This window comes from Erinaceus europaeus, chromosome 7, assembly GCF_950295315.1.
Source record: "Erinaceus europaeus chromosome 7, mEriEur2.1, whole genome shotgun sequence".
Classification (NCBI taxonomy): domain Eukaryota; kingdom Metazoa; phylum Chordata; class Mammalia; order Eulipotyphla; family Erinaceidae; genus Erinaceus; species Erinaceus europaeus.
In genome coordinates, this window is record NC_080168.1 from 9501320 (window position 1) to 9525250 (window position 23931).

Sequence of the window (23931 nt, forward strand, 5' to 3'; positions counted from 1 at the left end):
ACCCCGGGGCCCGCCCGCCGAGTTGGGGGGCGGTCTAGGGAAGGGCGAAGGGGCGGCCTGGCACGGCTGCGGGGAGCGAGGGGCACTGGGGCCACCGGAGTGCCGACATCACGCGCGCCTCAGCTTAATCTGGGCACCGACGACGCAGACCACTCCCTCCACCCCACTCGGCCGCCTCCCCATAACACACCACACCCTCACCCCCACCCCCGCCCACCTCCGAGCCGCAGCCCCCTACCCCACTAGGCCCCCCCGATTTCGGAGAGTCTCCCCTTTAGCCCTTGCACTGCCCTCACGCCCACCTACCTGCCCAGCGCGCGCGGTCCTCCCCGACCTCCCGGGCACGATGCCCGGCGCGCAGGGACAGTGCCCGGTGAGTTGGAGGGGAGGGGAGACGAGGGCGGGATCTGAGCCGCTTCCCTCCCCGGGAGTCAGTCTAAAGAGGCTCAGTGGGGAGGGCGGCCCCCGCGGGCCGGCCGGGCGAGCTGCGTGGTCTGGCGCCCAGACGCGGTGGCCGGGGAGGCGGCGGGGCCCCCGACTGGCTGAGAGCGAGCGAGCGCTCACCATGCGCCCCCGGGCCGCGCAGAGCCGCCCGCTGCTGCCGGTGCTTCTTCTGGCGCTTCTCCTGGTGTTCCTGGTGGCCGCGCCAGCCGAGGGCAAGGTAAGTGCCTGGCGGGGTGGCCCCGGCCCCCGGGATCGCAGTGCCATCCCCTCCCATCCAAGAGTTTCTCTGGGGACCCCACACGCCGGCCCAACACTCTGGGGCGTTGTCCGGGAACCCCTGCCTCAGGGTGCGGTATCTGCAGGTTCCATGCTGGTCCTCAGCAGGACTCCCGGCAGGTCCCAGTGTGGGCGGCTTGGGGACACAAACAGGCTGCAATGTGGAGGGAACAGAAGGAGCAAGGAGAACTGGAGGAAGAGGCTAGCTAGCAGGAAGTTTACCAGGTTCCTTAGAAGTTGGGTATTGGAAAGTGGGACCAGGGAGGAGGGTTCCTCTAAAGGTAGTTAAGTAGATGAGGAGGCAGACAAATGGGTAGGTAGATTATAGATGCATAGATAGATAGATAGATAGATAGATAGATAGACAGACAGACAGCAGATGGATAAAGATGATAAAATAAATAATTGACCAGTAGATAAAAGAAGCAGACAGGCAACAGACAGTGGGGACAGAGAGAACAGATAGTAGATGATTATCAGGAGCTAATAGGGGAAATCCTGAGGTAAAGTTGAACCAGAACAGGTAGCAGGACTTGGCACACAGGCTGGAGGTGGACAGAAGCACCAGGTCCTTCCAGGGCCACTTCCTGGTTGTCACCTGGCATTGAACTCTGACCTCTCCAGAGTCTGGCTTCCTACCTGTCCAAACTTGCCCTCCCATGCTCCATGGGTTTTCTAGGGACAAGCAAATGATATCGCTGAAATGTGGACAGCACTGTAAATGTAGAACTGATGTTGGGATACATTAAGTGGTCTGTCTACTTTGATTTCTGCTCCACATCTGAGAATTCTGGATGCATTTAAACCCATCCCAGACTCCCTTATTCCTTAAGGTTCAACCCACATTGTGTCGTCTTGATCTGGCTATGACCTCTAGAGTTGATTGACTTAGTTTTAACCTGTGGGGGTGAAACTGACTTTAAGTTTTCAGATGTTCCATGTGATCTGTTAAACTGAAAGGTCAACTTGGGGTGATAGCCTAGTTTAAATTGCATTTTCAAGGATGGCGGGCAGGTGTTTTACAAATTTCACTCTGAGGTATTGCTTGGAAGTCAATAGTCAAATGACTATGTATCACCTGAAAAGATTGCTTAAAGCCTGAGACCATGTGTAATCTTGGTGTTTTCTACTCAAGTCATTATGGATAAAACTCAAAACCTCTGCTCCCACCATTCCTGTCTAAACAAAAGTATCCAGTCAGCTTCATGTTTTCTTTCCCAAAATTTGTTATGCCTTTACTTATGCAAGTAGACCTACAAGCAGTATGTGGTTTTGTAGTTTATATATATGCTGCATCTGTTCTTCTGCTACAAATCTGCCCAAGTCAGTATTTAAAAACAGATCTACCTTTTTTTTTTCCTTTTTGACTAGTGACATAATTTTCCACATCAGAACATATCAAAGTTCACTGGACCCGTTCCTCTATCAGTTTGCATTTGGGTGATTTTTACATTCTGAAGGATTTTGTAACCCATGTAATTTCTTTATGTTGTTGGTTATAACAAAAATGCACATAGCTTACAAGGAGAATGCCCCTCCCAGGTAGCTCAGCCCTTCATCAAAGTCGTCCAGGTTGCCTGCCAGCTTCAATCTAGGAACAGATAAACCCAAAAAGCAAAGAGCCTAGAAGAAGTTTATGTACACTTTGGGGAGGGTTGAGGAGTAATTCCAGGGCAGGCTTTGCACATCCTTCTCAACTCAGAAGAAGAGTGAGGATCTGTTCTCAGCTACCTCTAATTATCCCATTTTGTATATGTAGTGTTTTCTGGCTTAAGTTTGGCCAAATCTTGGGAACCTCTTGCTGATATCACAGTCAAGCCATTATTATTATTAATTTTCATTATCTGAAGCAAATCTTCTTTAAAGTTTATAAAGATTGTCACTTCCATGACACCTGCTAAAATACACAAATGTGTCATTAGCCACTTTGGAATGGAACTCTGTCTTGTCAAAAAAAAAAAAAAAAAAGAGTGGAGATCCCAAAAAGCTAACAGATAACTGTTCCACATAGTTCCAGGAAAAACACCACCCTTCTTCCTTCCCCCACCGAACAACACAGACAGTGGCCAAGACACTTGACCCCTTTTGAGACTTGGTTTTCTCACTTGGAAAAGGAGGAAATCAGACCCTAGTGGGACCAGCAGGTAAGGTCAGGAATGAGGCTATGATTCGCAAGACACCTCAAATGTTGGCATTTTGGACTCCAGGCTCAGAAGAGAAGCTGGAAATCCATTTTCCCATAAATCCTCAAATTCTAGATGTTACCAAATAAGACAAAACTTTTTAAAAACAAGCAGTTTTTTCCCCCAAGGGGTAATTGAACACAGGGCCCATCAATGTACAAGTGAGAATTAAATTTAGTTTGGGGGGCCATTGTAGTTATTATCTTAGTTAATTATGTAGCCTTGGCCAGAAATGGTAGTAGGGCCTGCAGAAGGCCCAAGAGAATAAGCCAACAGGCAGCAGATAATGAACGTTATACCAAAATCTGAAGTGTATTAGAATAGACGAGTCAACAGTCACCAAGGAAGGTGATAGGCAGCCTATAAAGGACCAGCTGCCAACTGAGTGCAGGGAAAGGCCTGGATTTACACGAGTAAATTTTAGGATCTATATTTTTTTAGGGTTGCTCAACAAAACCACTTCTTTCTGCCTTATCTTGTGCATGGAGACAGTATTCTTTCTATTGGTGGTGGTCCACAATCTGGGGAACCTTCTCTAGCAAAACTCTTAATTTGGGTGAACAGCAAGTTTTATTATTGCCATCAGAGAACTTCCTCTCAGTCGCAGGTAGGTTTTGCTCACATAACCATTTCTGCTCAGCTTCAGTCCTGAGGCCATTGTCCTGGCAGAAGCCACACTTATGAATGTATGCCCCAGCCATTAGTGCTGCACCAGTTATATAACGCTATAAATGCCTGCTTTTTTTTTTTTTTTCTACTTTTTACTACTTCTCAAAGCAGGGAGAGGGCAGTGGTGTTGACTCCCAGTCCAGGTTCAGGCAGGGTTGGATTGTCCACCCACACAGTTTATTCTGGGGATCCCTGGGAAAAATCCTGCCCCTACTTGGCTGCAGGTCTCCAGTTCCACATCTGCTTCTTCAGTAGTGTAAGCCCTGCTTTCATAGATGACTTATTATTACGATTACTTGTCTTAAATTTCCAGACAAGACAGAAATATGGCAAGCAAATTCCAGGAGTTGGGTAACAGCTACATTTAGAGAGGATACTGCCTCAGCTGATTTCATTTTCCTATTTGGAAAAATTAACTTGAATTAAGGAGCATCCCAGGCAGACCACCAGCAATAAGATAGACACCAATTTTTCCATCTCTGAAATTAAGAAAATATGGCTCTTTCTGGGCCCTTCTCCTTAGGAAAATCAATATGCACACACAGAAAGTCACACACATTCATTATCATTCGCCCTCCCATCCCATCCCATAAGGTCTGTGTCATCACTGTGCATGGTTTTTCTTTTATATCCCCTCTCATTAAAAAGAAATAATATTGTTCAGTAGTCCTCTAAAATGTAGAAGTTGGTTTCACATGAGGGAGACACATCATTGGAGCATGCTTAAAACACTCAGCACTATGGGTTAGGATTATACCCCTGTGTATGCATATAGATGTGATTTACTTAACCACATAGCTGCTGTGGTGCCTACTACACGGTGCCCAGTTATACAAACAGCTCAGCTTATTTCCATACCTTTAAACACTGCAAGTTTGTTCCCACATTCTCATTTTACAAAGTTGTCATATGCATCAGTCTAAGTATCTATATTATTGCACCAGTTGGGATCCCCAGGTAGAATTTAAAGATGAGTGACAGGAAAAGCCTAATTTACTTTTTTTTAAAAAACCTCAATCTAATTTCTTTTTTATTTCCATGTATATATTTATTTGTTTTGTGATTAATAATAAGTTACAATATTGTCTTGTAGTATGAAGGGATTGAACCTGGGACTTCAGAGCCTCAGGCATGAGTCTCTTTGCATAACCATGATACTATCTCCCCCCACCCGAGTTACGATATTGGAAGATTACAGGGTTCCACACTGCACTCACCAAAGTTCTGTGTCCTCCCCCTCCCAACTAACATCACCATAGTTTTCACAAAGCCTTAGAAATAATTTGTCTACTTTTGTTATTTCTTTCTTCTCCTTCTCCTCCTTTTTCTTATTCTGCACGTTCATATCTATCAGTCCTCTAGATTGCACATAGGAGTGAAACCATCCAGCTCTCCTAAAATTTCATTCAGAATCACCACACCAATTCCAAATGGTTGTGCCCCAAACTCCAGTGGTTGTGCCCAAAATGTGCCCAGGTACCTATCCCCCATTTCCTTAGCAATACTTAATGTGCTTAGATCTTAGCAGATATGAAATAGGATCTTGTTTTGACTTGTGTGTTCGTCAATCTTTGCATATTTGTATTGGCAGTTTACACAGAGAAAATTCTATCAACAAGTCTTGCCTGTTTTTCTGTTGTGGCCGTTACCCTTTCGTCACTAATGAGTTTGGATGCTGACCATTTATCATGTAAATGTGCAGTAAATACTCGATTCGATTCCAGATCTTAGTTATTAGTGTCTCAATGTACCATAGCCTCACATTTGCCCATCTTTTCCTTGATGTTTGCATCTTGGTGAAGAAAAAAATATCCTTCTTCACTTCCTATGATTGTAACATGTTCTCCTACAATAAACAAAATGTTTTACAACTTGACTCCTCTGCATGTAAGATCATTCATCCTGGAATTGTTTTTCTGCTGATGAGGTAGGACTTTTATCTTCTTCCAGATAGTTAGCAAAGTGCCCCAACATAGTCTAATGAAAAGCCTATTCTTTTCCTTGACTGTTTCATAGTGTTGTACCTGCAAATATACGTACAGGACTTCATCCATGTACGTATTCATCTCTGGGGTTTAATTTCTCATAAGGTTACACAATTCTCTGTTTAAGTTCTTTTTTTAATTAATTTTCTGTTTAATTTCTAAGTGTTTGGCATATACAGTGTTATTGTAAATGGCATTTTAAAAAAAACTATTCAAAATACATCAAAACCCAGCTGAATTTTGTATCTTGTCTTTGGTTAGACAAATTCTAATAGTTCAAATCTATCTAAGGTTAAAAATACACCTTCCATATTTTAAAATCAGCCACATCACACATATTGGAACAAACAGCATCACAGATATCATTAAAAGCAAACCCATTTCTAGTTTATTTCTTTGTCCCATGGGATACTTAGAAGTTTAGTTTTTACTTCCCAAACAGAGAGACTGTCTAGTTTGATTTTAAATTATGGAAGATACTCTTTCTCCTCAAAGATTTGTATGTATAGCCAATTAAATGAAATTTTCCTCTTGACATTAAAATTGTAATGTGTGTGTACATGCTTTTTTATGTACCTGGTATTCAGTGGATATTTAATCTAAGTGTCTATATTTTTTTCATCTTAAAATTTATCCAGTATTCTTTCTTTGTATTTCTTTTTCCTCACTCCCTTCACTAGAATTTTCAGGATGCTTCTTATACTTTGTCTGCTTATCTATTTTTCTTGTGTTTTATTTATTTATTTTAATGAGATAGATAGATAGAGATGAGAGAGAGAGAGAGAGAGAGAGAGAGATACCCTAGAGTACTGCTCAATTCTGGCTTCTGGTGGTATTGAGGATTGAATCTGGGACCCCAGAGTCTCAGGCATGAAAGTTTTTTTGCAGAACTATTATGCTGTCTCTCTATCCCTGGTTCTCTATTTCTTATATTAAATACTTTTTTTTGGTTCCCACACCAGGAGTCAAACCTGGGCCGCCTGGGTGAAAACCAGGAATCCTAACTGCTTGACTATGTGGGGTTAAATACTTTTCATACATCACTCATATGTTCTTGGCTTCATCTTGCCTCTACTCTCCCCCAGCTGTAACCTTGGTCATAAACTTCACATAAGCACAGCTCTGGTGTCCATCCATGGTTTCCTATTGTGTTCTACAAGTGGGAGACACTGACAACTCTGGGGCAGATCTTTGACCAGTGAGAGATAAGAACCAGCGGGTGAGTTCTCGGCTCCCCACAGTGCTGCCCTTCCAGAATATCTCACATACAGAACAATTCCATAAGACTAACCAGCACCAAATTTGAGACCATGTTATGGTAACATATTGACCTTTTGTCTTAGGTGTTGCTGCTTCTTAAGGACCAAGACTCTTTTATTTCATATTCGAATCTCTTTTATCCAGGAATGCTGCTTTCTGTACAATGTCCTCACATCTATCTTCCAATTTTTTATTCTTTCTCCAGCTGTTTGTAACTCTCAAGCTACTGTAACTTTAGCATAAATCATAATCTCAGATATATGCAGCTTTTAAATTTTGGTTTCTCTGTCCTTCTCTTAAGATTGAAGTCACCCATTCATCTCTGGAATTTGTGAGGATTAGATGACTTATATATATTTATATCCTTTTGTTGCCCTTGTTGTTTTATTGTAGTTATTCTTGTTGTCGTTGTTGCTGGATAGGACAGAGAGAAATGGAGAGAGGAGGGGAAGACAGAGGGGGGGGGGAAAGGTAGACACCTGCAGACCTCCTTCACTACTTGTGAAGCGACTCTCCTGCAGGTGGGGAGCCGGGGGCTCGAACCCGGGATCAAGATCTTGAGCTGGTTCTTGTGCTTTGCGCCACGTGTGTATCCTGCTGCACTACTGTACTGGACTCCCTATCGTTTATATTTTATGCATGTCATACTGTACCCATTCAGTAAGTGTTAACTCTAATTACTGTGATTCATCAAATTTTAATTCTGTGGTTTATTTTATTTATTAGTGGACCAGAACACCACTGTGACATATGTGGCTCCAGGCATCCAACCCAAAACTGCGCACAGCAAGTTCTGTCCTCTTCTGCTATGTGCCCTCTCCATAGCACTACATTTTAATTTAATGTCTAGTCTTATTCCTAAAAACTGAATTTGGAGTCTAAGTCTGTCTGAGATTTGTTTTGTTTGTATATTCTTCCATTTTTATACCATTACTCATTTAGGCAGATTTATTTTACCTTATTTTATCTTTCAGATTCTTCTGTAATTTCAAGTATAGGAGTGAGTCTGTCTAATTTTTTTTTTCTGCACACTGATTCTCACCCACAAGGTCGCAATGTGAAAGAGAGGTTTGCGGAAAACTGGTCTCCTCTGTCATCACATTCTGCCCTTCCTAGTTCACGTTACTTGGAGGGAACTGAGCAAAATCTTTCTTTCTTCCTTTCTCCCTCCCTTCCTCTTTCTTTCTTTCTTTCTTTCTTTCTTTCTTTCCTTCTTTCTTTCTCCCTTCCTTCCTTTCTTTCTCTTTCATTGTGAGGTTAATGATTTACAGTACAATTGCTGGCACTTGGGTATAATTTCTCATCTCACCAAGACAGGTGTCTGCAAAGCATTTTCACCCCCAAATCAGGTTTACCATCTATACCGGGACCTGAAAGCTCCCACCATAGCCCCTTCCCTTCTTCCTGTTCTCCTTCCCCAGAGTCCTTTGCTTTGGTGCAATAGACCAAATTCAGTCCAAGTTTTACTTTATGTTTCTTCTTTCTGCTTTTGTTTCTTAAGTTCTGCCCATGTGCGAGGTCATCCCATATTCATCTTAGTAGCACAATTTGTAATAGCCAAAACTTGGAAGCAAAGTGTCTCTGTGGCTTCCCCCGATAGATTAGACTTACGCAGTAGTGACTTGGGAAGAGGGGACACCTTCTTCTTCTTCTAGTGTTTGCCAGGGGACACCTAACATGCTTAGTTTCGTGTCCTCAGGGTCACCCCCATGGCTCTCCCATCACCCACTTCCTCTGAACATATTAGATCTTGTTGAATGAAGAGAGGTGAGGTGCAAATCAAGAAGAACAAAGCTGTCAGCTTCGTTTCCCTGACCAGTTGAAGGGGTTTTCTTCCTGCTTACGTTAATCTGGGGCTGAAGTAGCTGTTTTGTTTTGTTTTCAGGCATGATCTTTGGGAAAACAGTGAATCAAAGGAGATTGGACTTGGCGTTATCCTTGTCTATTTTCGCTGTATGACCCAGAGCACAGGAATAATTGTCTAATGTTAGCTAGGCATAAGGCTAACTTTGTTAAATACTTCAGTCAAATAAAATCCTCAGGCCCGGTGGTAGAAGATTCCAGTAGCAGGCTGTCTGGTTTGCAGATGCCCTGTGGTCCTTCAACCGTGTGTGGATTTGACCATGTCCATGTTGTGGCAGGAAGCCGAAGAGCATCCATCCCCCACAGAGTAAGAGATTTTCCAAACACAGTGAATCACAGGATGCACATAGCTGGCCCTAGCCTAGAATTTCTGACCAGAACAGACTTTCACTGTGGGTCATTTATTTCACTTTTGTTTTCAATTTGAGAGAACAAGGGAGCTGGGATCATATCAACTTCTTAAAGGAATGGATGTTTTCTGTCTTTGGCTTGCTACCATGAGGGTGAAAAGTTATTTAATGTTACCAAGTGACTATTAAAATAAAAATCTGATAAGAAAGTACTTTATGCAATTTTGAATTTTATCTTGCAAGATGTAATTGATAATGATCGCTGACTCTTGCCTTCTAGAAGCACTCGTGTTTGTCTTTCCATTCTGGCTGGAGTTCTTTCTGTCCTTGCTAATTAAGGTTTGTTGCTTCAGGCATTTCTAGTGCAGGCAGAATTAAATTATATTGACTTTCTTCTTTCTTGCTTTGCATTTTCATATGTTCAGAAAAACATCTACATCCATGTCCTTCAACAGAAACATATTGTGAGCTATTACTATGAACCCAACATATAGTCATAACTTTTCTTGTAGTTACACTAGAGAAAGATGAAGTTATTATATTTGACTTATCCCAGTACATCCATAATATTATAATTTCAATGTGTGACCACTTCTAAAAATATCAGTCATTTTTCACATTTTTTTTCATATCAAGTTTTTAAAATATGATGATATTGAGGCTACTTCAGTTTGGACTAGAAACATTTCAAGTGTCTTGTGCCACATACACATACTAAATCACCACCCTGGATTCTACAGACAGACTATGACAACATCATCCAGATGCAAGAGAGAGACACAGTCTATCAGGGCATGTCTCTGGAGGAAAGTCATCTCACTTGGTTATTTGCCATAAAAGATAAGTGTATGTCAAAACAACAAACTTGAATTAGAGACAGAAAATCACTATGAATTGTATTTAGATATCTATGCAATGTTTTCTCCTGTTTCTCCAAAAGAAAGAAAGAAAGAGAGAGAGAAAGAGAGAAAGAAAGAGAGAAAGAAAGAAAGAGCAAACATGAAAGTTATTGAAAGCCAATAGGCTTCAGCTTGCCATTCATTTTCATCTATAAGCCATCACTAGAGTGGTTCAGCCAGGTGACACTGTGGAGTTTTCCCTTAACCAAGTTACTTTGGGAAGGGTCTCTTCTTAATCTGAAAACAGTGCTGCCATAGAGATTTCAGATAAAGATGTTCAATGCACTGCCTGGCGCAAAATAAATCCCCTTTTATATTCTTTTTAAAATTTTTAAAAATTATTTTTATTTATTGGACATAGACAGAAATTGAGTGGGTAGAGGGAGATAAAGAGGGAGAAAAACAGACACCTGCAGCCCTGCTTCATCACGTGCAAAGCTTTCCCCTTGCATGTGGAGAATGGGGGTTTGAACCCCAGGTCCATGTGCATTGTAACATATGCGCTCAAACAGGTGTGCCACCACCCGGCCCCTTTCCCCTTTTATAGCCTAATGACTATTATATTTATTAAAGCAGGAAGGAAAGACTAGGGTTTCCCCTTTTATAGCCTAATGACTATTATATTTATTAAAGCAGGAAGGAAAGACATGTGTCTAAATGCTGAGAGTTGTTGACACACTGTGGTCTAAGTGCCTGAGTACTGGGGAATTAAGTGTCTAGTGGAGAAGGAAGAGGCTGTCGCTCATAATGCATATGTGTGTAGCTCTAGGCTGTGGTAGTTGCTAGGAGAGAATGGACTGAGGGTGGAGAGGGAGCAGGCCTCCCACAGCTGCTCAAGATTAGGGGCTACCTTCTGAGGAAATAGTGCACAGACAGGCCAAGGCCTTCTGTGGAGAAAGCCTTGACAAGTACTGCCAGATGTAGGTTAGGCAGGCCCTTCCAGCTGTGCAGAGAGAAGAGACTCTTCCAATCACATGAGTCCTGGGTTATCAAAGGGTAGAATTAAGACCAACAGAATGTTTGAAAAAAAAAGGAAAAAACGAAAACTGAGTTTTGTTTTTTTTTTTAAATCTCACCACAAATGGAATGCTGGTCCCTGAAGGACTACACTGAGGATCTGATTAGGATTGGGGCAAGGGAAGTGGGAGGCAGGTGCCCCCCTCAAGAAGGTGGACTTCTGGTGGTGGTGCCAATTAGGGGCTGAAAATTGCTCACTGAGTAGGGAGGACGAAATTCCCAAGCTTGTATGTGGCTGATCATAGTGTAACACCAGGTCTTCACTACTCTGGACTGGCTTGTTCATGTTTTAAAAGAGAGAGAAGGAGAAAGACAGAGAGACATCATGAAGGTTTCCTCAGTACTATACTAACCCCCATGTGGCTCCATGTGCACCAAAGGAAAGGAGTCTGAAGAAAGAGGGACAGGGATATGATGGAGGGACACTGGGCTCTGGTGTGTCTCCTAGATGCCAGTCTAGGGGAGATGAGAGGCTGTGTGTTTGTGTTAAAGACTGTACAGTCGTCCCTCACCACTTCACGCTTCCACTGTCGAGGCATCATTCTATCGTGGTTTTTTCAAATATATTCATTAAAAAGTTGATCGAGACAGTAAAAATGATACAGCATGTGCTTGGTTGTCTGGGTCAATTATACACCCCTGTATTGCAATTACAATTAAAATGACTGTCTGTGAGGGCTGTAGGCCTATGTATTCAAGCACTCCCACAAATCCTTCCAGGCCAGGTGCAGCCGCTCAATCACTCCTTGTGTGTGCTTGAAAGCAGGTGTGGGAAAACCAAGCCGATCAGAGCAGGTTTCTCTCATATGTGCCTCAACCTAGTTAGGCATCAGAAGCATCTTTGCTCTTGGAAGTGTTTGTGATTTCTGAGAACCTTTCTCTAAGCCCCACAATGGCTCCTCAATGTGCTGCTTCTTCTAAGCCTTCTGATGATGAATCTAAGCACCAGAGGAAGATGCTCACCATCCAGGAGAAGGTGAAGCTCTTGGCTGTGTTCAAAGATGGCAAGAAAATCGTGGAGGTTGCCCACCATTACGACTTGAATGAGTCTACTGTTCGCTCCGTCCATCAAGATGAAAATATCATCCGTGTAATGGCTACTGTCTTCTTTCAGCAAGGAAGCAAAGCTAACTAATGGGGTGTTATTTAATGTCTAGGGGGCTCTAATAATGTTCATAACTATATTTAGAAGGTTATAAACAGTTTTTCTATGCTCTAACTATGAAAATATTCAATTTAAAAATGAAGAATCCTATTTCACAGAAATTCACTTATCACAGTAGAGCCTGGAACTGATGAACTGTGAGAAGCAAAGGACGACTGTACTAGAAATCTTTCTCCCATAAAATTTAAATAATAATAATTACTTGAGGGAGTCGGGTGGAAGCGCAGCAGGTTAAGAGCACGTGGCACAAAGTACAAGGATTGGTTCCAGCCTCCGGCTCCCCACCTGCAGGGGAGTTGCTTCACAGGTGGTGAAGCAGGTCTGCAGGTGTCTGTCTTTCTCTCCCCCTCTGTCTTCCCCTCCTCTCTCCATTTCTCTCTGTCCTAACAATGACGACATCAATAACAACAACAATAATAACTACAACAATAAAACAAGGGCAACAAAAGGGAATAAATAAATAATAATTACTTGAACCCGGGTCACACACATGAAAGCAGTCACTCTCTCAGTTAACCTTTCACCAATTCCTGATGATTTGGTTGCTGGGTGAGAGGGGAGAAAGAGAGACTAGAACACCACTCCAGAATGTCCTGAGTTGGGAAGCAAACATCTGCCTGTCTTCATGTCACCCCTGAGCCACATTTGTCAGTGTGAGCACTTGGCAAATTAGTCCTGTAACAGAAAAGAGACAGTGCAGCTGTTTAATTCACAGTGCATTGGAGCGACCTTCCCGTGGTGCATCCCGTGAGTCCCCATTCACTGGGGAAACTGACGATCCTTCCTAGCCGACTGAATCCACATGGATCCCAGTCACTTTCCAAGCCAGCAACAAGCAGCTCCTGACAGCTTTCAACCTGACCTGTTGACTGGCTACGGAAGAAGGGCAAACGCTAGAAGAAGAAGAAGCATTCACAGTGCAGTTGCTTGTGTAATGGGTGTGTCTCAAATGCTCCTGGTGGCTTGGTAACAGTCTCATGTGTCATACAGTATGATGAAAACTTTTTCCTTTAGACCCTATTGACATGTCTCTGTCGTTTTCTTCCCCCACCCCCTGGGGAAGGGGCTCAATTTTGCCAGATGCTGCTGTGCAGTCCAAGGCAGGAAGGAGAATTTGGACCAAAACGTCTTTGTCCAGCTAACAAAGACCTAGGCCAGAGGGCACAAAGCCAGGAGAGGATTCTGGAAAGGCCTTCAAAATGTGGTAGGGTGTGTCTAGGAAGGACCGTGACATGAGCCTGATTCCATAGCTCCGTCTGACTGACATGTGGAGCAGCTGTTCACTCCTTGCAACCACCCTATGTAAAGGGACAATGACAATCTACAGTTCAGTCTTGCACGTGCTTTCTTTTGAGTTCTAGTTCTTTGGAAGTCAGAGAGAAAGGGAGGGTTGGAGAATCTATCTAAATCAATGTAATGGATCCATAATCACTAATGAACCCTCAGAAGAAGGTTAAAAAAACAACAACAGTGTGTGGTTGAATGCCAATGCTTGTACATCCCACACCAAACAATTAAAAGAAAACCTTCATGTGCCATGATAGGGGTTTTACATGTAAATACATATGCATGCAAAGGACTTTTGGCATTCTCAGTATTTAAGTATTAATAATGGCAGTGACAGCATGGTTAAACAAAGTGTTGTAAAAATCTTTTTTCTTGCTGTAGCTTTGGGCTACCATTTTTAATCTTTAAGATCCATGTTTATTAATTAGACTTTCTCTCCTATTTTCTTTATTAGAAAAGCTATCCCAGTGCTTAAAAAGGAATTCAGGGTTGTTGGGTGATAGCACAGCAGGTTAAGTGCATGTGGCGCAAAGCACAAGGACCTGCATAAGTATCCTGGTTTACCTGCAGGGGAATTGCTTCACAAGCAGTGAAGCAGGTTTGCAGGTGCCTATCTCTATCTCCCTTTCTCTGTCTTCCCCTCCTCTCTCCATTTCTCTCTGTCCTATCCAACAGTGATGACATCAATAACAACAATAATAACTACAACAATGAAACAAGGGCAACAAAAGGGAATAAATAAATAAGTGGAATTCAAGTGTATTTAGAAGCCTCAGAAGATTTATCATTATGTAGACAAAAACAGTCATATCACTAGATTCCCCCCCCCCCCCACTGGGGTATTTTGCTGTTATATAAACTCCTGAATGAAAGAGATCTGAGAATTTAAAGTGGAAAAATTGCCAAATTTTCTTAATTTTTAATTTTTTTTAAATTGCCACCAAGATTATCACTGGGCCTCAGATGTCAGCAATACAAATTTACCACTTTCTATTCTATTTTTTTCCTTTCTATTTTTTTTTAATTTAACAGGACAGAGAGGAATTGAGGAGGGAGGGGAAATAGGGAGAGAGAGAAAGAGGGGGGAGAGGGAGAGGGAGAGAGAGGAGAGAGAGAGAGACCTGCAGACCTGCTTCACTGCTCAAGAATCATCCTGCCTACAGGTGGGAAGTGGGAGTTCGAACCCTGGTCGCTGCACATAATATGTGCACTTAACCAGGTGAACTATTACCAGGCCCAGCATTTTTTTGTTTGAACCAAAAAGCCAAGTTTTTCCAGAAATGTCCAGGACTTCAAGGCTAGTAATATTTTTTTTGTTATTCAAACAGATGATGGATTCTTATTATACCGTCTACTAATGTATGTTGCTGGAAAACTGAATGGTTCCCATATGGTTTTAAGAAAGTTGTATGCACTGCACAACATTTGTAATACATTTAAAAGTGAAAAAGACACAAGAATAATGGTAGCCCTGGTTATATACCCACAGGTGAATATTATTAGTATTGTAGTCTATTCCTTTGCCGATTTTTGTGTTTCATTTGTTCACGTAATAGTAAGCTGATGAAAATTTTTGCCTATCATTAATTTTTCCAAATATCATTTTAAGTTAATATAATATATATCATTGTGCACTGGCACCACAGCTTAAGTAGGGAATATCTGAGTAGTAAATGTTTTGATTATTTCCATTTGTTGAGAAATAATTTACAGAGGCCAAGTGGCAACACACTTCGAAGGGTTCACAGGTTACCAAGTACATGGACCCGAGTTCAAACCCCTCCCTTGTAGGAAGAAAACTTTACAAGTGGTAGGGCAGTGCTGCAGGGGTCTCTCTATCTGTCTGTCTGTCTGTCTCTCTCTCTCTCTCCCTCTCCCCACCACCACTCTTTTCACTTTCTATCAAAAAAGAAAAAAAGACATTGCCTATAAGGAATGGTAGTGGAGTCACGTAAGCACTAATCCCAGTGGTGTTCATGGTGGTAGGAAAAAGGAAAAAAAAAATTACAAACACTCTCCTTGAAGATAAGAATTTACATTTTAAATAGCTCTGGATACTGATGCTTTCTTATTATCTGATTTTGTTTATCTGAGAAGTAGCTGCAGTCATTCCTGTCGTACAGATGAGAATCTGTTTTCACAGCATTAATTCTTACAGTCAGTAGAGGACGTGAGTTTAGAATTAGGAATTCAGTTTAGAAGGGCCTATTGCTAAGGTTCTTCCCAGATAATAAAAAAAGAGTGCCAAAATGTCACTTCATTCATAAATAACTGAGCAATGTTTGAAATTAGATTGAGTTTATTCTATTAGTGATTTAACATTGTTGTTATGGAATTGTCAGATCTCAAGTGTATTTTCTTTTTTACTTTCTTTCTTTTTTGCCTCCAGGATTATCACTGGGACTCAGTGCCTGCACTATGAATCTACTGCTTCTGGAGGCTATTTTTTCCCTTTTGTTGTCCTTGTTGATTGTTGCTATTATTGTTGTCTTCTTGTTGGATAGGACAGAGAGAAATTGAAAGAGGAGGGGAAGACAGAGAGAGGGAGAGAAAGATAGACACTTGCAGACCTGCTTCACCGCTTGTGAAGTGACCTCCTTACATGTGGGGAGCTGGGGGTTTTAACCGAGATCCTTAGGCGGGTCCTTGCGCTTTGTGCCATGTGCGCTTCACCCACAGTGCCACTGCCCAGCCCTCCCCTTAGGTGTATTTTCACATCCACTCATGATGCATGTAAGTCACCATAGATTCTGTGCCTCTTTAACCCCTACTACACTCCTATAACTCTTTCTTTCATACTGTATAGGAGACAGTCTTTTGTTACCTATTTTTTGTAAGATCTTTTGTTTGAGTTATCTATATTCACATATGAACCAAACCATCCTTTGCATATTTATTTATTTATTTCACTCAGCATACCCACCTCCAATTCCATTTTGTTCCAAATGTTATAATCCCAAACTTTTTCTAAATGATTTATTTATTTATTATTGTATAGAGACAGAGAGAAATTCAGAGGGGAAGATAGAGAGGGAGAGAGACAGAGAGACACATGCAGCCCTGCTTCATCACTTGTGAAGCTTTCCCCCTGCTGGTGGGGACTAGGGGCTTGAACCTGGATCCTTGCACACTGTAATACGCACACTTAACCAAGTGCACCACCACCTGCCCCACCCCCAACATTTTTTATTACAGGGTAGTGCCAGCCTAGTGTCATGGGTAGGAGAGAGAGAGATCCAGGAACCAAGCTCGTGGCAGTAGCAATACAAATCTTTATTCATGCGGGAGCCCCAGAGTCGGGAGTGAGTGCAGCGTGTTAAGCCACGTGGAGCCAACTGCAATGGCCGGCATCTGCCTCCCAGTCAGCATGCCTGACCTCCTCCAGGTTGGGACATGGAAGAAAGACTCTGGAACTCGTGGCAGTGTGGTAATGCAAAAGGATCTATTGATCAGAGAGCCAATGCTTTTATAGGATAAAACTGGAAGTGGCAAGTCGGAAACAGAAATGGCTAGGAAAGGATGTGGAGAAAGGCAAAAGCACACTGGAAGGTGGGAGCTTCCTTAGCAACTGTTGCGAGGGTTTTAACCGGTGGGATTAATGGTACCCTGCAGGCAGGGCGGGTCTCGAGGTAGAAAGAAGAGAGATCAATGGGATGGGTGGGGATCTTTCAGGCAAAACAATGATTATGTAAATAGGCCATAGTATCAGCAATGCAGGCTAGAGCAGGGAGCTGGCTTAATGCCCAACAGTGTAATTAATATATATATATATATCCCACAAATTCTCTATCCTGTCATCTGTTCTGGGCATTTAGGTTATTTTAATGACAATTGTTGATGAAGATGTGGAGAGATAATTGTTGAGGAGGATGAGGATGTTACACTGTTGGTGGGAATGCAAACTGGTGCAACCCTATGGAAAACAGTTTGAAGAATACTTAAGTAAATAACCAAGAGAATACCCTATAACCCAGCAATATCACTCACAGGCTTATACTCAAAGGCCATGGAAAGAAGATTTGTAAGAATATATACACTCCCTATGGATTGACCTGTTAATGCCCATGCTCAGTGGGGAAGCAATTACAGAAGCCAGACCTTCCACATTCTGCACCCCATAATGACCCTGGGTCCATACTCCCACAGGGTTAAAGAATAGGAAAGCTATCAGGGGAGGGAATGGGATACAGAGATCTGGTGGTAGGAATTGTGTGGAATTGTACCCCTCTTATCCTATGGTTTTGTCAGTGTTTCATTTTTATAAATAAACAAAACAAAACAACAAAAAAGAATATATACACTCCCATGTCTATCGCTGCATTATTTACAGTAGCTAATATTATTATTATTATTTTATTTCTTTATTTCTCTTTTTATCACTGTTCAGCTCTGGCTTATGGTGTTTCAGAGGATTGAACCTGGGACTGGGAACCTCAGACATGAGAGTCTGTTTACATAACCATTATGCTATCTGCCCCCACCTAATGACTTTTTAAATGTTTTTATGATCAAGAATGAATGCTTGCTGCCACACCCTTTCACAATCAAAGCCTTAATGAAGTGCTTTTGCTTACTGACGTATTGCTTCTCTGTGTAACCGAGGAAGCGTGTGTCCTATTTCCTTACTGCTTGCCCTATTGACCACAGTGAACTCAGGTGCCAAGTCTTACCCATTTCTGTTTCAGGTTGTGGCAGTCCTCAATGAATGCTTATGGAATTGAACCAACCGTTTATTAAATGCTAAAGTGGGAAAAATCAATCAAAGATTAATGGATTATTTAAATCATTAACGCAAGAATAAAACTAAATCATAATTTTTCAGAGGAAGCACTGAATGATTCATTTGTTGATTCAACAAGAGGTTGGGAGCAAAGGTAGATAAAATCAACAGGGTTACTCCAGCCACACAAAAGGTTCAGGAAGTAAGTCTGGGGAGATAGCACAGCAGTAATACATAGAACTTGGCTGGATGAAGTCTTACATTCATGGCACTATTGGAGAGTTGCTCCAGTCCAAAACAGGCAAAAACAAAAACAAACAAACAAAAAAGGATGGAGCTGAGAAGGAAGACTCAAGATTCCTGAGCACAGGAGTGTTATGGTGAGCAAACAGGTACCAATGATGAGACCAGAAAGCAGCATGATTTCAGTGTCTTTCTGGTTTATCTTCAAAGTCAAGTACTTTGAAACTGTTGACATGAGTACAGAAAACCTCATGTAGAGTTTTTGGGTGGTTTACTTTCAGCTTCTTTGGGCCTCTGCCCTAGCAGAGCCTTAGTCATTGGTTAGTAGCAGAAGTTTGCAACTCACACAAGAACTGACACCACCTTACCTCACTGTGCCCGGCAAAAAGTGATGTCACAGTTCTTTCCAGAAGGTGATGACAACTAAGATCAGCACTACATCTGAAACCTCAGGACATAAGTCTCCTACTAACTGAAAGTCACACTATGTACTCACACAAGGGACCAAGAGTCTCTAACCTCCACTGGACAAGTCAGGGAGGAGTTCCACAAATTCCTAGGGCTGTGTCCAGGATATGGATCAGAATTTCTGCTCAAATCCCTGTTCAGACTTTTCAGAGAGACGGAGCATCCCTGGTCCTGGATGGGTAATAGTTCAGACAAGGGCACCTGAGGTAGCCTACAGTCCTGCAGAGCCACTAAGCCCTCCACATCCTGTGTTAAAATAAAGGACACCCCTGTGTTACTTTGGGGCAAGTCACTTGAATTCCAAGACTCTCCATTTCCTCCATCATAAAACACAGCAGTTGGAAGCTGTGCCTCCTCTCTTCAGAAAGAATACCATCAAACCCATTTTCCACATGGTAAAAGCCCATCGTCTATGCCAAGTGGTATTGAGACAGGAATGAGTTTCAATATCAGAAAAGTCCAGATAGGTTTCTCTTGCTCATTTAATTCTCCTGTTATTACAATCAACTTCCTGGAATGTACTAAGGAGTTCCTTACTTTCCAAAACATTATTCGGTACATTCTTTGCAGCAGCTGGTATTTTCTAATAAGATTACTTGGCAACGTCAGCAGAAAAAGCATCCTCCCTTAGTGCTGTCCCCATTAAAAATGGACAATCTATTTACCCTACACCATGCCTTGTGCTTAGACCCTCATGCTTAAGACTCTGCCAATGATTTCGTCGCTTTAATGGCAATTTGTCAAATACCTTGGCTAAAATATCTGTGCATTAAGAGTGAAACTCCTGGGTAACATTTAGTATTAACAATGTGTTCCCTCCTTATCTTTAAAATATAGGTTCCTTGACATATATTTAAAAAGAGATGCCAGGTATCCCACTTTGTCCCCCAGCCTCCCTTAGATTCCACTCACGTGCAATCACTTGCATTAGGGCTGAAAGTGTAAATACTTACATTTGCACATTTTTGCTGGCTATTAGATGCACTGCTCTTTCCTAAGGAAACTCCCATGATACCCTTCAAATGGGGTAGATTCTCAGGAAATCTGACAGTGATTTTGCTGTGATTAGTTATCAGGCTGGACAAAGTGTTCTTTTTTTATATTGAGACACATTTGCTAACACTGAGTAGAATTGGGCCATTGGTGAGTCTTCAAGATAGAAGGTAAATGTTGAAGACGGCACAAAATGGGAAACATTTCCAATGTAAGAACCCAGGAGTAGAATCTTGGTATTTGGGGGAAGTTATATAAAAATGAGACCATCTAGCGTATGATACTTTATATCTGCTTCACCTAGCTTCTTCCTTCCTTCCTTCCTTCCTTCCTTCCTTCCTTCCTTCCTTCCTTCCTTCCTCTCTTTCTTTCTTTGTTTTTTTGTTTTTTGTTTTTGTTTTTTTGTCTCCAGGGTTATCTAGGGCTCAGTGCCACTACAAATTCACTGCTCCTGGTGGCCATTTCTTTCTCTTTTTTACCTTTTTTATTACTATATTTATTAGTTAGAGACAGAAATCAAGAGGGTAGGGGGAGATAGAAAGGGAGAAAGAAAGAGAGACACCTACAGCCCTGCTTCACCATTTGCAAAGCTTTCCCCCTGCTTGAACCCCGGTTACTGTAACATGTGCTCAGCTGGTGCATCACCACCTGGCCCTCCACTTTTTGTATAGGATAGGACCAAGAGAAATTGAGAGAGGAGGGGAGAGGGGAAATAAAGTGGGAGAGAGAAAGACTCCTGCAGACATGCTTCACTATTTGTGAAGCGTGTTCCTTCCCCACCCCCCACAGGTGGGGAGCCAGGGGCTCAAACCTCGACCCTGGTGCTGGTGCTTGCTCTTCCTATTATGTGCGCTTAACCCGACATCCTGTATCTGCTTTAAAAAAACTTATTTTTCTCACTTCATTAAATATCACTAAAAAAATGAATGATACTATTCCATAAAGTTTATGTACCACAATTTAATTTACAATTTTAGTGTGATAAAGATATGATGAATTAATGTGGTCTGGGAGGTGGCACAGTGAATAAAGCACTAGACTCTCAAGCGTGAGGTCCTGAGTTCAATCCCCAGCAGCATATGTACCAGAGTGTCTGGTTCTTTCTCTCTCTCCTCCTATCTTTCTAATAAATAAAATCTTTAAGATATATGATGAATTATGACCTACTTATGTTTTTAAGATAAACTGTTAAGAGTAGAATTATTAGATCAATTGATGTGAATTTTCAGTGTTAATACTGAGGAGCAAAAAGAAAACAGAATCACCTCTAGAACATAGCAGGTAAATGGAACAGCACGAGCATTCTGATGTATTGTTTTTGGTAACTTTATTCAAAATATGGCTTAATGCGTAATATGCTTTGAGGATCTAAAGTTTTCCAATTTCTTCCAACTTGGGCAATTTTACCTTTATTTCTTAGAGTAGTCTTCTATCTCCCAATGACTCTAGTGGCCTCAGATCTACCCCCCCAAAAATGAAACAGAAGAATACCTAGAGTAAGTGGTGTTAGAATTTATTTAGACTGTGGATCTGATGATGAGATACAGAATGATAGCCATGAATAAAACATGGCTTTGCCAGTGTTTTTCCTTATTACAGACCTGAAAGCAGCCCAGCACTAGGTAGATTTAAATATTCTGGCCCCAGTCAGCTCACCATTTCTCAGTGTTCCTCCATCCATCTGCCCTCAGCTATAAATCTGGAATGATGTGGGTTCAGAGGCCTCCCCCCTCCATTAGCTAACACCAGAGAATGTCTAGTGATTTTGTTCATTCTAAGCATTTGGAGAAAATGGTTCAACTCTATTGAATGTGCCAAGAGCAACTGTCTTCTCCCCAAACTTACTCCATCTCTACTTGGACATCTTATCTGTTTGATGATCTCCCAGCCAGTGACATTTAAGCATAGAGTCTATCAGACTATTTTCTAGATTTCTTGGAGATCTTTCTGACTTAATCCACATTTCCAAGTGAAAAATCAAATTGATTTTTTTCATATTCAATTGGACAGTAACTTGACAAGCATTACAGTACATTCAAATCTCAGAAATAGATTATATAATGGTTGTATTATAATCTTAGAAAAATGTAGGGCAGAAAAATACAATTGAAATAAAGAGAAAAAGCTGGGGCCAGGTGGTGGTGCACCTGGCTAAGCGCACATGTTATCGTGTGCAGGACCCGGGTTTGAGATTCCAGTCCTCACCTGCAGGGGAAAAGCTTTGCAAGTGGTGTCTCTCTGTCTCTTTCCCTCTCTATTTCTCCCTCTCCTCTCAGTATTGATTGTTTCTATCCAATAAATAAATTAAGATAATATAAAAAATTTTAAAGACTTAAAAAAAGCAACTTAAATTCATGATTCTGTAAGAGAGAAAAAGTTTACATATTTTGACGAGCACACATTGGATCAAAGCATCAATCCGATCCCTCTTGAGCCATTTCACAAGCTACACAAGGACTTTTTAAGCACATCAACATGAATGCAAAATGCTAACATTTTCCAATACAAAATCAGAAGACTAATACTAATGACTAAACATCCACCCACTAAAATACTATTAATGATTTACTTGAGATTCCATTTCAGTAAAGTTCACCTTCAGAAAGAAGTAGTTGGAAAAGCTTCACTGAAGCCAGACTTGTTTTTACATGTGAAACTGCAATGCTTTTTATTTGCATAAATCACCCTATCCATCTAAATAGAATGGGTACTTTGTTGCTGTTATTGTAAGCTTTTCTTGGCCTAGAATTCTCCTGTTTATTGGTCATGAAGAAGGACAATCAATGCCTTTGCCTAACTCTGTGAGCACATAAAATAATGATCAGGGTCGTCAGTGACCCATGTCCCCAACTGTCTCCCCAAGATGATCTCTTACGACCTCTCTGGGATCTTTTGGAGGACAATTGTGCCTAGTTCTGCACTGGAATAAAGTTAAGAAATCATTCATTCCGGGAGTCGGGCGGTGGTGCTGTGGGTTAAGCGCACGTGGCTCAAAGCGCAGGGACCGGCGTAAGGATCCCGGTTCGAGCCCCTGGCTCCCCACCTGCCGGGGCGTCGCTTCACGGGCGGTGAAGCAGGTCTGCAGGTGTCTATCTTTCTCTCCCCTCTCCCTCTGTCTTCCCCTTCTCTCTCCATTTCTCTCTGTCCTATCCAACAACAAAGCAACGTCAACAATGGCAATAATAACCACAACGAGGCTGCAACAACTAGGGCAACAAAAAGGGGGAAAAATGGTCTCCAGGAGCGGTGGATTCATGGTGCAGGTGCCGAGCCCAGCAATAACCCTGGAGGAAAAAATAAAATAAAATAAATGTTACCCCCCCAAAAAAAAAGAAATCATTCATTCCATTCTTTCTCCCTGAATTCTGAATCTATCAATTCTTAATATGAAGATGCTTTTCAAATGTAAAACATTTTTAAAATACCTCATTTTGTTTGAGATGATAGTTTATAAGAGACACCAATCAGTAGTAGAACACAGGGAATTACGTGCTCGAGGTTCCTGTTCCCATCTCTAGTGCCACATTTACTAGAGCAGAGTTCTCGCTCCTTTTCTCCCAATCTATCTCTGTCTCTATTCCTCTCTTGTGTCTACATCATATGAAATAAGTCTTTTTTAAAAAGTCAGTATTGCAGGACTCATTATACCAAGAAACATGGTTAAGTTGTTGAGCTATATATGGCACAATGCATCGTAAGACAATGTCTATAAATGCTTAGCATTGTGCATGACACATTAAGAGTTCAGGAAGTGAGCCATGGTTCTTATAGTATTTCACCAAATAATCTCTGTTTTTACCTACTAAAAATCCAGCAGTCAAAACTCTTCCAATTCACTTTAAGATCTCTTCTGTGGGAGTTGGGCGGTAGCACATAAGGATCCTGGTTCAAGCTCCCAGTTCCCCACCTGCAGGGGCGTCGCTTCACAGGCAGTGAAGCAGGTCTGCAGGTGTCTGTCTTTCTCTCCCCTTCTCTGTCTTCTCCTCCTCTCTCCATTTCTCTCTGTCCTTTCCAACAACAATGACATCAATAAACTACAACAATAAAAAAAAAATGGAAAGAAAAGATCTCTTCTGTATTGAGAGAACCATTGAGTCCCTCATGTTTAA

General features: G+C 41.8%; 2 protein-coding genes across 4 annotated transcripts in view; one reads left to right on the forward strand and one right to left on the reverse strand.

Annotated features, from left to right (window-relative positions):
* Window positions 1–1493, reverse strand: part of COL4A4 (collagen type IV alpha 4 chain) — a 153475-nt gene extending 151982 nt beyond the window's left edge. For 2 of the 3 annotated variants that reach the window (XM_060193697.1, XM_060193695.1), the window contains exon 1: window positions 307–390. The gene's annotated coding sequence lies outside the window, so the exon portion shown is untranslated. Of the gene's footprint in view, window positions 1–306; window positions 391–1359 lie in introns of those variants that run through there. The other variant, XM_060193696.1, reaches the window with a different exon arrangement.
* COL4A3 (collagen type IV alpha 3 chain) overlaps window positions 387–23931 on the forward strand; it is a 144171-nt gene continuing 120626 nt past the window's right edge. The window contains exon 1 of the mRNA XM_016186807.2: window positions 387–661. Within this exon, the coding sequence (XP_016042293.1) occupies window positions 566–661 (96 nt within the window). The 5' untranslated portion in view covers window positions 387–565. The remainder of the gene's footprint in view (window positions 662–23931) is intronic.